The following is a 13,564-nucleotide window of genomic DNA, read 5'->3' on the forward strand; positions in this document are numbered from 1 at the left end:
CGAGGGCCCCATAGCCGCCCCCGACCGCTCTGGCTCTGCCAGCGCAGCCCTCCCCGACCCAGGCGGGCCCACCCCCCCCCAGCGTGGCTGCCGTGCGGCGTCTGCCCGCAGCCAATATGGCGCTGGCCGCACTTCCGGCCCAGCCCGGCGGCGGCGCCCAGCCCGCCGGTCCCGGCATGCTCCGCGCGGGGCCGGGCTGGGCCCAAAGCTGCCAAAATGGCCGACTTCGAGGACCGAGTGTCGGATGAGGAAAAGGTAGGCAGGCGGCTGTACTTACACAGTGGGCTGGCCTCACTTTCTCCGTAGCAGGTGGGGAGGGCAGTGAGGAGGTTTAGCTGGGGTTGGCGGGCCGACCTGTGGCCTAGTCTCCCACTGCCTTGGGGCAGACGAACCCCGGATACCGGCCGGGCCTGCGCTGCCCGGGTGAGCGGCTGGGCGGGCACAGCGGTTACTTACCAGCGCAACGTTTTGCGTTTCGATTTCTGTATTGCTTGGGTGCGGCTGAGGAGTCTCGGCGCACCTTTGTGCATGAAAATATATTTGCTTTCAGCTTTTTTTTTTTCTTAGGTCAGTAAAAGGCAGCGGTGTCTTTAAAAGGTGCTGTGCAACCTGTTCTGTTCTAAAACACCTTCAGAACGTGTCTTCACGTTTTCTGCTTGCCCCTGCTGCTGACAGTAACTTTTATTTAAATCCTACAAATTATACTGGCTGCAAGGGCCTAAGCAGAAGCAAATAGAGGAATATTTATTTTGGGAAAGAAGTGAACAGATTGTTCCTCTTGCATAGGAATGTGGGAAAATTACAGTCTTAAGAGCAGCACTGAGTTTCATTTAACAGGCGAAGGGGTTACCTTTTCTGCCAGGTAACGCTAGTTACATACAAGTGCTAGTTTAAAAATGAAGTCATCGTTGCTTTTGATGTGAAAATTAAAACAAAACCGGAGTTGTGTTATTTTGGGTGTTAGGGTGGTACAGGTTTGAGAGTGAAGGAGGTGAAGTAAATCACCTGTGGTAATCTAGCAGGTCCTTAAAGAGCTGGAAATACACCCGAGGTCCCTGTTTTAGGCTTACATCTCGGCTAGCTGTTTAGTCTGGGAAGGAGAGTCAGTGTTGCAAGAACCTGGGGTCAGTGGGTGTTGGTTTTCCTCCTCCCACTGCATTCACCTGGAATCTGCAATTCTTTCAAAGCACTTGCAGGGAAGGTCTTTCCTTCAAGAAGAGGCTCTTCAGAACTATGTGCGCCCAAGTAATTTATTTGGCAAAGTAGATGGGATTTCGCTTGAAATCAGAGCCTTTGTTCTGCTTCATGTCCCAGCTCAGGCATCCTAGATTCAGTTTAAAGTAGCTCCATGCCTAGCACAGGTAGAAAAGGATAATCTTAAGCAAGGATCTGAAGAAGAAACACGCAGCAAGGATTTACTACAGTGTCTATTTTATAACCATTCAGATAGGTCTAGGACTTTTGTATATGTTTCCTTTCTTAGGTGAGTTTACCAATGCTTTAAAATAAAGCAAACAGAATAAATCAATAGAGCAACAAAATTAATTCCTTCTCCCCCTAGCCTCACTTCTTTATTCTCTATAGGCATATTTTAGGTAACCTGAAGGATTCATTTTAGTTTAAAGTCTACTGCAATGTATCCTATTGTCTACCTAAGTTCATTCTGCTGCCATTTTGCCAGCTTAAACTAATGGTTCTGCAGCTTCCTTCTCAGACACTTTCCCCATTTTAGAAGGAGGAAGTTTGTTTTGCTAACGTGTTGCAGCACTACCTGAAATGGCAACGATGGCCAGGAAGTAGGTCAGTTTGCAGAAAGTCTTATTTTCATGCTTCTGCAAATGAACATCCTGCCACCGCAGTGACACCACTTTGAAACAAAACAACTCTAAAAACCAACTGATTCAAATGCTTGACATTTAGAATTAATTACTCCACAACCTGTTTCCTGCACTCCACTCCTGATTTCAGTAGTTTGACTTAAATGCTTTTTATTTCTTTGCTGTGCAAGAGAGGCAGGGCTAGGGATACTTTATGAAAGTGAACACCTTGCAGCGTTTGCTTTGTTATGGCTGCTTTTGTAATAACATTTGATTTAAAATGCAGAGTCCTTTCTGGGTTGATTTAATTTTGTTCATCCTTCCAAGTGGAAGAATTTCTGGAAGACTAAAAATCTATCCTGTAAGATTTGTGGTTTTTACAAGGATCTCTTTATGAGAATCCATTGATCTAAAAGCCAACATATTAAAGCAGTGGTCCCTTTTATGAGGGTTCCATTACAGTATGATTCTACAGCCACAACATTGTTCATAAATTTATAAGTTTTATGGCTTTTTGGGGGGCCTTATTTGTCCATCTGTTGAACCACTTTATAAAAGAGAATCTGTTTACCTGGGGAATTAATTTGCAGGATGTATTCCAGCACAGTCCTCCCACTGAGAGGCATCATGGCATGAAGTGGTACATATTTGTAAGCCCTTTAGCACAGTGATAATGCCTGTATGAATGCTTACACTTGCGTTTTCTTAGAAAAGCATATGGTGTGATTTTAGAAGTCTTTCAGCCCTTTAGGGCTGGCTCTCAGCAAAGTCCACAGAGGATATAAAGCAGCAGTGCCCCCCTTAATTACTGTTAGGTGATCTTCGTCACCATCCAGATATCTGATAGTGAAATCTAACAAGATTATGGCAACAATGTGTCTGAATTACAGTTCTTAAAATGGCAAAAATTTTCCAACAGTAAGAGCTATGTTGTTGCTGTATATTTACCAACCTTATCTAAAAGCAAAAATTTAGAAGATGGTTTGACATTCCGTATTGTATCAATTACACAAGTTACTGACTTTTCAGTTTTTCATTTGTATTGCCTAATTACTTAAGACAGAAAGAGTATATACATTTTTTAAAATTAGGTGCTAATTTGGAAGACAATTATTTTTATCTGAAGCTAATCCAATTAAGGCAGAGTTGTTACTTGATACTGTTGGAATAAGGCCGTGTACCCTTTGTTTGGAAAGGTGTTTTTTTCCTTTCATGGCTTGCTTTAAATCATTGTGACAAACAACAATTTCTAATTAAAATGGGGAAGACTATTGAGAGAAGCAAGTTATTTTCAGTTCTGACAATAATTCAGCCGAACTAGTTGGCTATATACACACTCCTTTGTTTTACTGCTCAAAATGAAAAGTAGAAAAAGTAATCAGAGTTGTAATGAGCACTGTTCTGCAGTCATCTTCAATAAATGTCTAGTTGAGCAAGAAAGGCTTATTGCACAGCTTTGTTAGCTGTGCTTATTGGAAGAAATGACGTTTTTATTATTCTAAGGGAGAGGTTTAATTTTGTGTCTTTTCCTGTTTCAAGTCTTCCAAGATGACTCTGTTCCCTTTGGTCCTGTAAAAACCATAAAAGATCTGATTATGAAAACCATAAACTCTTACTAGTTTTCAGCAGAATCGATAACTAGATCACCTAAATTCTAACAATGCAAGACGTGTATTGGATTTCAGAACACGGTGCAGTCTTACTACTTTTTAGAAGAGAACGGGTTTTTCTTTTCCAGCTTCAAAGTTTGCAGGCATTCAGGTATTTTTCTTATAGCTAGCCTTTTCAGTTATTTATGGTATCACTCACAGTTCCACATGCTTGAATTCTTCCACTCTCCTGACAGTTCATGGCTGGACTACAGTACAGTTTCCAATAAAATACCACAAGATGAAAGGAGTAAAATGCCACTGAATGGCACGGGTGGTGTGTCCGCTGCTTAGGGTTACAAGTGACCAGGGCAGCATTAGAGGGTCAAGGGGGGGGGGGGGGGGGCAGGGGGGAAAGGACACCTGCTGAAGTGTAGGTGGTTTCATGGTTTCATTTGGAGGCTCTGTCTGACTTCTGTGGTTCATTTTGGCACTTTCTGTCACCTCCCCTGTTTCTGACAGTTCCCAGCTTTTTACTTTCATCTCCATAGCACCTTCTGCACCCTGAGCACGTCTGTGGCTTTTCAGTGTCCATGGGGCATAACTAACTCTGGAAGCAGTCCCATGGCAGTCAATGTAATCGATTTGCTGCTCCATTTATAGAGGGATCAACCTCTCATCCTTCACATGCTGTTGCTGTGAAGCTGTGGCATCTTCTTCAGCCAGTCATCAGCAACAAACAAGTTGCATCACAGGGTATGAGGGTGTCCTGCAAAACAGTCAGACACTCCTTAGCTACGGGGTTGTGCTCCAGTTACTGTCCAGTTACACTGTCACTTCTACTGCAGTGGTTTCTTTATATACCTTTATAAACCTTTAGGTTTCTGATTACTAGCAAGGATCAGGAAAAAACATTGTTTCGGAATGTTGCCAAAGGGAGTGGCTAGCCAGCATTCATATCCTTTAAATAGGTTAGTACTGTGCAGGTGGAACAGTCCAGATTTTTACAGGTGCCCATGTGAACTTCCTGAATATGTTTGGAATTATTCTGCTCAATTACACTGAAAAAAATAAAATAAAATCTGGGTTTAGTCTATTTTGACAATGCATGCCTAGATGTCTCCCTAAGTCTGGCACTTCCTATCATAGTCAGAGCTGGTTTTGTTGGTGAATGGCTTCATTGTAGGTTGCAGAATGTATGAACTCAGTAAATTATCTTTCTTCTTCAGTTCAATTACTTTTCTGCTTCATTGTAGGTGCGTATAGCTGCAAAATTCATCACTCACGCACCCCCTGGAGAATTCAATGAAGTATTCAATGGTAAGTAAATAAAGAAAAATGATCGGTGGCGTTTTCTTCTCATTTCATCTGTCGTCAGAGGCTAAGGCAGTGTCACAATATACTGCTTTTAAGGTTAAGAAGTGGTGAGGGAAAAGCATGCTGTCACTCTGTGACTACATATGCTTAATGAAACTATTTAATCACTTTAATGTTTGCATCTGTACAGTTGAAAATGAAATGCATAAAGAAAAACGTTTGATCAAAAAATCTAATAACCTAACTGAACTTTCTCTTCTCCAGATGTCCGGTTATTGCTTAACAATGACAATCTTCTCAGGGAAGGAGCAGCACAGTAAGTACTAATATTTCAAACGCAAGTCAAATTACCATCAGAGATGCGTATGTTTTCTTATGCCCATCGTTCTGTGACAAAGCAAGCCCTTTGTTGTATTGAGAGCAATCTTCTTTAATTCCTTATCCCCCCAACAAAATAGATAGTGAAAGGCATGGATGTTTCTTTTTAAAAGCCCTAAATTGGAATTTGTGCTGTAGAGGCTGTATAGAACTGACAGGAAGGCACTCTGCCAAAAAGTTTAACTCTGCAGCAGCAGGAATGCCTGATCTTGTTGAAGCATGATTTGTAAAGCAAGTGGAGCCTGAAATACTGAGTAATCCTTAGCTGAAGTTTAGAAAAAGAACTGCCCTCAAAAAAAGCTTTCAAAATATCTTGTTTACTTGCACAGTCTCATTATAAGGCACTTAAAGATTATGCATACAAGGCTTTTGATGCTAAGATTTTACTTCAAGCTGGGTGACATGTCAGTCATCAGGTCTTTACATAAGAAAATTGTAAATATTAGTCTACTCGTTTGTTTACCTTACTGCTGTCTAAATTATAGCTAGGGTGTTCCTGCTTTGCCTTGGCTTGCTCATATTCCCCCAGGCTGCCTGCTGTTGTACTTTTGAACTCTGTACTTTTCTGGTCATCACTAAATAAACCTGGCTTTAGACCTGGGGTTTTATAGCTACTGTCAATAAAAGGTACTGAAAAATTCTTTAAGAGTGCTTGTGTGTATTATTTGCCAAATTAAGTTGAAATTGTCTGTAATATAAACCACACGATGTACTTATTCTGGAGTCAAAATAAATGTGCTAACATTCGTGTTCTTTTAATTCTTAACAGTGCATTTGCACAGTATAACATGGATCAGTTCACTCCGGTGAAGATAGAAGGGTATGATGATCAGGTAAGGGAAAACTTTTTACACTTGAGGTTTGTATTACTACACTGTGTAAAACCAATAAAAATGTTGTTTCATCAAGATGTTGACTAGCTCATTCTACTCACAAGCAACCATCTCTCCTCCTTCCCCCTCCACATCATATATTACTAAACTTTTGTTCTTAATAGAACAAGTGTGAGATGTTCTCTTAAAGTTTTTTTCTGATACTGCCTAGTAGCTCTAATTTGTTGTTCCTTACATAAAGCTCCATGCTCCATTTGCACTTAAAAATTCTTATGTTGCTACCTGCTTACAGTTCCTGCTGACAATTGGTAGTAGAATCTTAATAGTTTGGGGTTTTTTTTACCATTTCCTGCATTTTTAATCTGTTCCCCCCTACACTAAAGGACATGCTGTATCTTTGATTATACCAATCTAATACTGTCCAGTCCATGCCAGCAGAACAGGGTGGATTTTTTCTGAAAACAAGCAGCAAGTCCTACAGAAGATGGAAAGCTGGCCTGGCCATCTGTTCTGTTCTCTGAGCCAAGTCCTGACCTAGCTTTTCTGATGTCCCAGATAGGTTCATGGGACAGATATTTTTTTGAGGGCTGTCCAAAGAAATAGCTTTGACGAGAAAGTTACAGTACAACCTCAAAAAAACCAAAAAAACAATAAAGCCAATGTTTGGGAAGCCAGAGAGTTACAGTGAATAAGATAAAGGAGAGGGAAGGTACAGTGCTGCTTTACTGTGTACTTTAGTTTGTGTATATTAGAAACAGCCACAACTACCTGACCAGAAGAAGAGCTACTGCAACAACGGAACATTACAATAAATAGTAAATTCCAGAGTAAAGTTCTTCATTTTCTTTAGAATGAGGAAGGAAAATAGCAAAAATAACTGTAAAAGCAAAACCACCTGTTTGTATCGTAAGAATGCCCAGCTTTAAGCTGAATATGTACATTATTATAATACAGCCATTGCTGGGACAGAAGACTAGGTGCAGTATTACTGTGAAGAACAGAGAGGTTACCTACAGCCTCAGTTCAACTACTCTTGGTTAAAATTATTACTGAAAATCCTTGTTTCTTTATGTGATATTATAGCCCAATGAAAGAATCTATTGAAACATTGATATCTATTCAAATATTCAGGGGAAAATGCAAAACAGCACATTTAGAGTGGCATAAGTGTATCTTAATTTCAACTTCTTTTACAGGTCTTAATCACAGAACATGGTGATCTGGGCAATGGCAGATTTTTAGACCCAAGAAACAAGCTTTCTTTTAAGTTTGATCACTTAAGGAAAGAAGCAAGTGACCCCCAGCCTGAGGACACAGAATCAGCTTTAAAACAATGGAGAGATGCCTGTGACAGTGCATTGAGGGCTTATGTGAAAGATCATTACCCCAATGGCTTCTGTACTGTTGAGTATCTATCTTTTTTCACTGAAATTTCATTGCTTCGTGTCAATCAGTACCTTGAGTGGACTCTGTGCTGGGCCATGCTGTTTGAATTCTCCATCCTCACTAATGTTTTTGCTAACTTTGGAATAACAAGTTCCAAAGAAAGTGCAAATAGCTGGGTATGCCACAGTGGTAAAGATGTATTAGACCTAATTTTTTCTAGTCATGGCTGCCAAGCATCTGAACACCCACAGTTAGTAAAAAGGAGGCAGTATTTGCACGTATGTGCAAGTGGAGGTGTAATCAGTGGTACATGTTCTCGGTGAGATACCACACAGCAAGCCACCATACTGCAAAAAAGGGATGTTAAGAATGGCTTTCCTCAGCTCTTGGGCCTTTATAACTCTTTTTCTAAATACAGGTTTATGGTAAATCTATAGATGGGCAGCAGACAATTATTGCCTGTATTGAGAGCCACCAGTTCCAGCCCAAAAACTTCTGGTAAGATTATTTCAACATTGTGTATTTTCTTCCTTTACTAGTCCTCAAGCAAACCCATCCTCCATGTTGTCTGACACAGTCTGAAGAGCAAGTAGCCTTGGACTTCCCAAGAAGTTCTGCTTTTCATGCTGTAGTCTCTTTTCCTTGCAGCTCCCTTGGTGCTTCCCTGAAGGTTTCAGTGTAGCTCAGTGACCTATCCAGAGAGAAAGGTGTTAGCAGAGCTAGCTAGTTATCCCCTTACGTATTCCTGAGCACAAGTGCACTGGAGCTGGCCTGTACTGAAGCTGCATCGTATTCAGCTGTGCTTCAGAAATTTAATTCAGTGCCATGTAAGGCACTGTAATACTGGTCATAAGATGACAGCAGAAACAGATTGCTTTTGTTAGTTTGGTTCTTTTTGTTGTTGAAGCTTCTTGGAAATTGTTTTCATGCTTTGATTGTTTTTAGGAATGGTCGTTGGAGATCAGAATGGAAGTTTACCATCACACCACCAACAGCTCAAGTGGCTGCAGTGCTCAAAATCCAGGTGAGTTACAAAATCCAGGTGGACATAACAGGAGAAGATGCATTGTGCTTCTCTTACATGAATGCATTCAGCTCGGCATGAGATGCTGAAACACAGCTGAAATGTCCTTCTCAAGTCAAGATGGCATTAAACTATATAATTCAAGAAATTTATTCTTAAATCTAGTGTTTCGGGCATGGTCTACAGTCTGGCCTGTGGTTTATTGTATAGCATTACCCTATGCGCCTCCAAGTGTGCTTCACTTTATAGGGCTAAAACCTATACCATGAACTCTTTTATAATTGCTCTTATTTCAACTCTAGGCATTTACTGCATTAACATTATCTTGAGCAGTCTTGACAAAGAATGAAACCTTTTAGAAAATCCATCCTGCTTTTAGTCTCCACGTAAGCAGAGAAGACTGGCACAACAATGCTGTTGCGCCATTTTGGTAGCATTTGGGGGCTCTAGGGATTATAAAGAGTGTTAATGATAACTTGCATTTTGTCTCTTTGTTCAGGTTCATTATTATGAGGATGGCAACGTTCAGCTGGTTAGTCATAAAGATATACAGGACTCTGTACAGGTTTCAGTAAGTATGCTACAAGTTTTTTGGTTGGGTTTTTTTATGATAAAGACACTATTTCTTAAACATCTCGTGAAGTATGTGCTTCTATGTCTATGTTCTCTTCACTTCAAAGTAATGTAATTTTAGGGTGACTGGTCAATGTAGTTGTAGTGCTTAGAGTCACATGGGAAGCCCAGGTTCTCGATTGCTTCAAGTTTGCCTGTACTGGAAAATACAGTCTCTGTCGGAAAGTTCATCCTAGGAGGCTCAGTTAAAGAGGGCAGAATCTGCTTTTCTACCTACGTGCAAGGAAAACAAATGGTAAGAGCAGTACAGTAAGGGAAAAGAAGTCCTGTGGTACGGTAGAGGGAGCAACAGTCACAAAATCCCCAGTCTATACCACGAAGGTCTACTTGGCTTTTGCTCACTAGGGTGCAGTCCTGTTTCGGTTTGGAGCAAAAGCTCTAGCCAATACATACCTCTGTCCTGAACCTCACTGAGACATCCTTAGAGAGCAAAAGGAACCCAGCTGCAAACATGAGGCGGAAGCTGCTGATGTTATCCTCTTCCTCTGTACTCAGCCTGTCATTTGAAAAACCCATTGTGTAGCTTTTGTAAGTTGCTCTTAAACATAAAAAAAATATTTTTCCCCTTTGTAGAGTGATGTCCAGACAGCTAAGGAATTTATTAAGATAATAGAAAATGCAGAAAACGAGTACCAGGTAAGGATCAGTGGTGGTTAAATAAGTATGATGTAATCATACTGGTCTTCATTTACAGTTAATGGAAATATGGAAAACCGACCTGTAATTCTGTTTCTGGCTGAATCTGATATTGACTGTAAGAATTACCTAGAAAAGAACAGTAGTATTTGTTTAAAGAATGTAGCTGTAAACTACTTGTAATTAATAATTAAGTTTGCTATATAGTTATTTTAAAGGGTTTCAAATGATACCTGGAACAAGCGTGGAAAGGGAGTGGGTGAGTCTTAAGTATTTTCCTCTGTGACAGTTAAAAATACTGAAGAGGAAATTTGTGTGACAGCTTTTTACATTGTCCCAGCCCGTGTGCAAGGAGACTCGATAAAAAATAAGTCACTGAAACACCTAAGGAAACACTGCTGCGTTCACAGGGGAGTTTAATAGAAACCCTTTTACTTGCACACAGACTGGTGACTGCGTTACTAGTTTAGTTAATAGCATGCCTTCACCTTGTAGAAAGGGTTTTGCAGCTTTAACAGAGAGTCATGCTTTTCTCAGTGTGTCTTACTCCTGCTGTAACTGAATCTACTTGCTTTTGCAGACAGCAATCAGTGAAAACTACCAGACTATGTCAGACACCACTTTCAAAGCCTTACGCCGGCAGCTACCCGTCACCCGCACCAAGATCGACTGGAACAAAATCCTCAGCTACAAGATTGGCAAAGAAATGCAGAATGCTTAGTGCAGAAGTAAGGAGATCTATGAAATGTTTGTGTGCAAAAAACAAATGTGGTCCTATGCCAAGTAGATGGTTTCTAAACCAGTGCAGCGTGTTTCTAGGGCTTTCAAAGTTAACAGGTTTTCTAGCCTCAGAGAGAACTGTGGAACAAACAGCGTTGTCTGTGTTTTGTGTTTCCTGCCACATAAACTTCCTGTTGTGACTGCATTTACTGATAGGTCATTTTAATTAAGCTACATTCATGGTTCAGAAGTACAGCTGTTCTCAGTCACTGATTGTACTGGTTGGAAAACTTCCTAGCTGGAAAAGCCCTTTACAAATACAGCTGAGGGTGCAGAGCATTCCCTTCACCCGTACACAGCACTCCAGGTCCTCCAGTAAGTTTGTCAAATCTGCCAACAGCTCAAGGCGCTATGCTGCAAGGTATAATAAATGCAAAAGACAGTACGTCCTCATGTTCTCCTTATTATTTCTGACCCCCACAAAGCAAAAAGCCTGCAGGCTTAGATTTTACTGTATAAAATGAGTTTACAAGATTCTTTACAGAAATCCCTACACAGCCAGCTCTTCCAGGGACATCACTTTTTTTTTTTTTTTTTTTTTTAATCTGAAGATTTGAGCCATGTTCCCCAAAAGTGAACATTTCTGCCCTCCACTCCCCCATGTAAGTACGGTTGTCAGACATCTGCATTTTTAGAGAACTGCAAGTTCCTGTGTTGAATCGGTAGTGATCCATGTAGGCTGGATGGTGATTAAAAAATGCAAATGTCTACAGAATAATAGGTATGTTGTGCTTTAATGCTTTGTGGCAGGTTCATAGAATTTGTATCACAGGTGTATCAATGGATAGTGTACAAAATAAATAAACTTGCACCAAAGTGAGAGAAAATATCTTTCCATTTTGTCTCAATTGTGGCCAGTTTCTTTTCATACTTAAAGGGAATTTTGGAATTGATCTATTTGTTGCTCTCTAAATGCTTGCTCTGTGTTAATTTTTTTCCCCTGTAAAATCAGAAATAGCAGTCCTACCAGTTTCTCTTAAGGGGAGGTTGAAGAGGCATGTGAATGCCTTTCTCAGAACTCAGAACATGGCTTCACTGCAAAATGAAACCCTTTCAGTGAACTCATTTTGTTTGCACTTTTTTATCACTGGGTGTTCTTGCATGTTCTGTTTTTTAAACTGGCTAGTGTCTTCCTATTTTTAAATACACAAAGAAGGGAGTTGGGAAGAGAGGGATGGAACTGCCTGTGCATCACGCTTCAGATTTTGCACAGTAATATCCTAAAATAAGTGTCTATCCTTTGTGAGAAGTTTTGTCTGAATAAAGTATATTTGTATTTGCTGTCAGGACTGACCATCTTACAGGCCATCTCTGTACCAAACAGTCTAGTAGAAATACACCCATCTTTGTTTTAAAGCCATTTGTGTGTGTTCTTTTGTGGCTTGTTTCTGTTGGCTCCTGATGAAGGCAGATCTCCAGGTAACAGCCTGAAAGCAGGGCTGGTATTGCTCGCAGACCCACAGGTGATGCTCCCACTCTGCTACACAGACCAGAGAGCTTTCAGATTAGAAGAAAAAATGGTCACGCAGCTTTAATGAAGCACTTCACCCTGGGGAAAATGGTGGACAAGCTTATTCCACTCATCTGTGCCTTGCCTGCCCCACCTCTTCTGCTCGGCCTGTGAAATACTAACTGCTGGATGTGTCCTGTGCCGGGTGCGTGGCAAGGACCGTCTTCTGGAGGGTTTGCACACTGCTGTGCAGAGCGCTACTCAAGGACAGCGCTGCTGCCAGCAGGTGTTTGTAGAAAGGGTTTCCTCCCTGCTGCAGCACCTAGAGGAAAGGTTATGGTGGATGAGCACCTAAGGTGCTGCAGTCTGTGGCTGTGGTCCCATCCAGACAAGCACTGCAGCAGTTTGAAGAATGTGAAGTTGAAGCGGGTCGCAAGATAAGGCTATGCACACAAAAGAGCTTTTATCTGCCTCAAGGTTAGCTTTTTCCCTGCTACGGGTTAGTTAGGCTAATAGTTTGCCACCACTTGTTCCAGCCTTAAGACTGTTTGTATCTCTTTGTCCTCCAAATCTTTAGCTAATCATCCTTTAGGCCAACTTGTTCCCTGCCTGGCCCTTCTCCCCCACCAGCCTTCTCTACAGCAGACTCAGCGCTCCCAGTCCTCACCCCTTCCCAGCTCCTATTTCCTCCTTGGAAAAGCAAGGCTTGGCGTGACTCTCAGCCACCGGGACCCTAAGCAAGTGCCAGCCCCACGGTGACACATGCCCAGAGGCGTTCTAGTCCTTACAGTCATCTGCTGTTGTCTGCTGGAGACCAGAGGCTGAGGCCAGCTCCAGAGCAGGCATATCCCAGGCTGGCTCTGGTAAAGGTACCGAAGTCAGAGGCTGAGCCCAGGTGAATGACAGTGAGCTGGGACTGCTGGGCTAAGCCAAGGAAGGCAAAGCCAGCCCAGGCGGCTGCCCCCTGGGGAAGGAGCTTTCCTACCCATTTGCAAGTTCAAGCTTAAAGCACCAGGATTCTGCCTGCGATACCTGACAGACTTACAAGCAACTTCTTCAAAGGCAACACCCCATTTTTCGAGCCCTCCCGCAACCTGCGAGGGGCCCTGCACCATCGCAGCCTGGCAGCCACCCTCAGACAGCAGCAGCCTGAAGAGCTCGGAGCGGTGGAAACGCCACCCAAGCTAAGGTGGGGAGAACAGTAGCTTACTCCAGCAGCCCTGGGCCACGGGCGAGGCAAAAGCAGCAGCCAGCCAGCACCACACGCGGTCCCAGGGTCCTGAGCCATTTGCACAGAGGCAGGTCAGGGATCGCCCCCCTCGTAGGCGGGCTGGAGGATGGAAGCTCAGGAAACCAGGAGCAGAGAACCCAGCTCTTGCTGCTGCCCCATTGGTAGAGCAGCTGTGTGAGCTCTGGGAGCAATCACCCCCGTCACTGCATACAGCGATGCGGAGCACCGGGGCCCCGCTCCTGCCCTGGCAGCAGCACGGGTGCGAGTGGCAGCCTCTGCACGCCTCCCTGGGAGCGATTCCTGCCGGGGCTTGGGGGTGACGGCGAGCCCAGACCTTTGACACGCAGCACCTCAGCTCCTCCAGCCCCGCAACCGCAGCCCCGCTCTGGGCGCTCGCTTCCCCCGCGCCTGGGGCAGCCCTGCGAGGGGGCTGCGCGCCCCTCGGGGTCCCGGTCCCCCCGCACGCAGCCAGCGCGATCCCCGCTGCCAT

General features: G+C 43.0%; 1 protein-coding gene across 1 annotated transcript; it reads left to right on the plus strand.

Annotated features, from left to right (window-relative positions):
• Nucleotides 1-154: 154 nt before the first annotated feature.
• On the plus strand, nucleotides 155-11,749 carry CAPZA1 (capping actin protein of muscle Z-line subunit alpha 1). Its single transcript, XM_037410165.1, has 10 exons — nucleotides 155-255; nucleotides 4,663-4,726; nucleotides 4,988-5,039; nucleotides 5,871-5,934; nucleotides 7,131-7,337; nucleotides 7,739-7,818; nucleotides 8,266-8,344; nucleotides 8,844-8,915; nucleotides 9,551-9,613; nucleotides 10,194-11,749. Exons 1-10 carry the CDS (start codon nucleotides 217-219, stop codon nucleotides 10,332-10,334), a joined length of 861 nt encoding a protein of 286 aa, XP_037266062.1. The 5' UTR covers nucleotides 155-216; the 3' UTR covers nucleotides 10,335-11,749.
• Nucleotides 11,750-13,564: the final 1,815 nt, after the last annotated feature.

This window comes from Falco rusticolus, chromosome 17, assembly GCF_015220075.1.
Source record: "Falco rusticolus isolate bFalRus1 chromosome 17, bFalRus1.pri, whole genome shotgun sequence".
Lineage (NCBI taxonomy): Eukaryota > Metazoa > Chordata > Aves > Falconiformes > Falconidae > Falco > Falco rusticolus.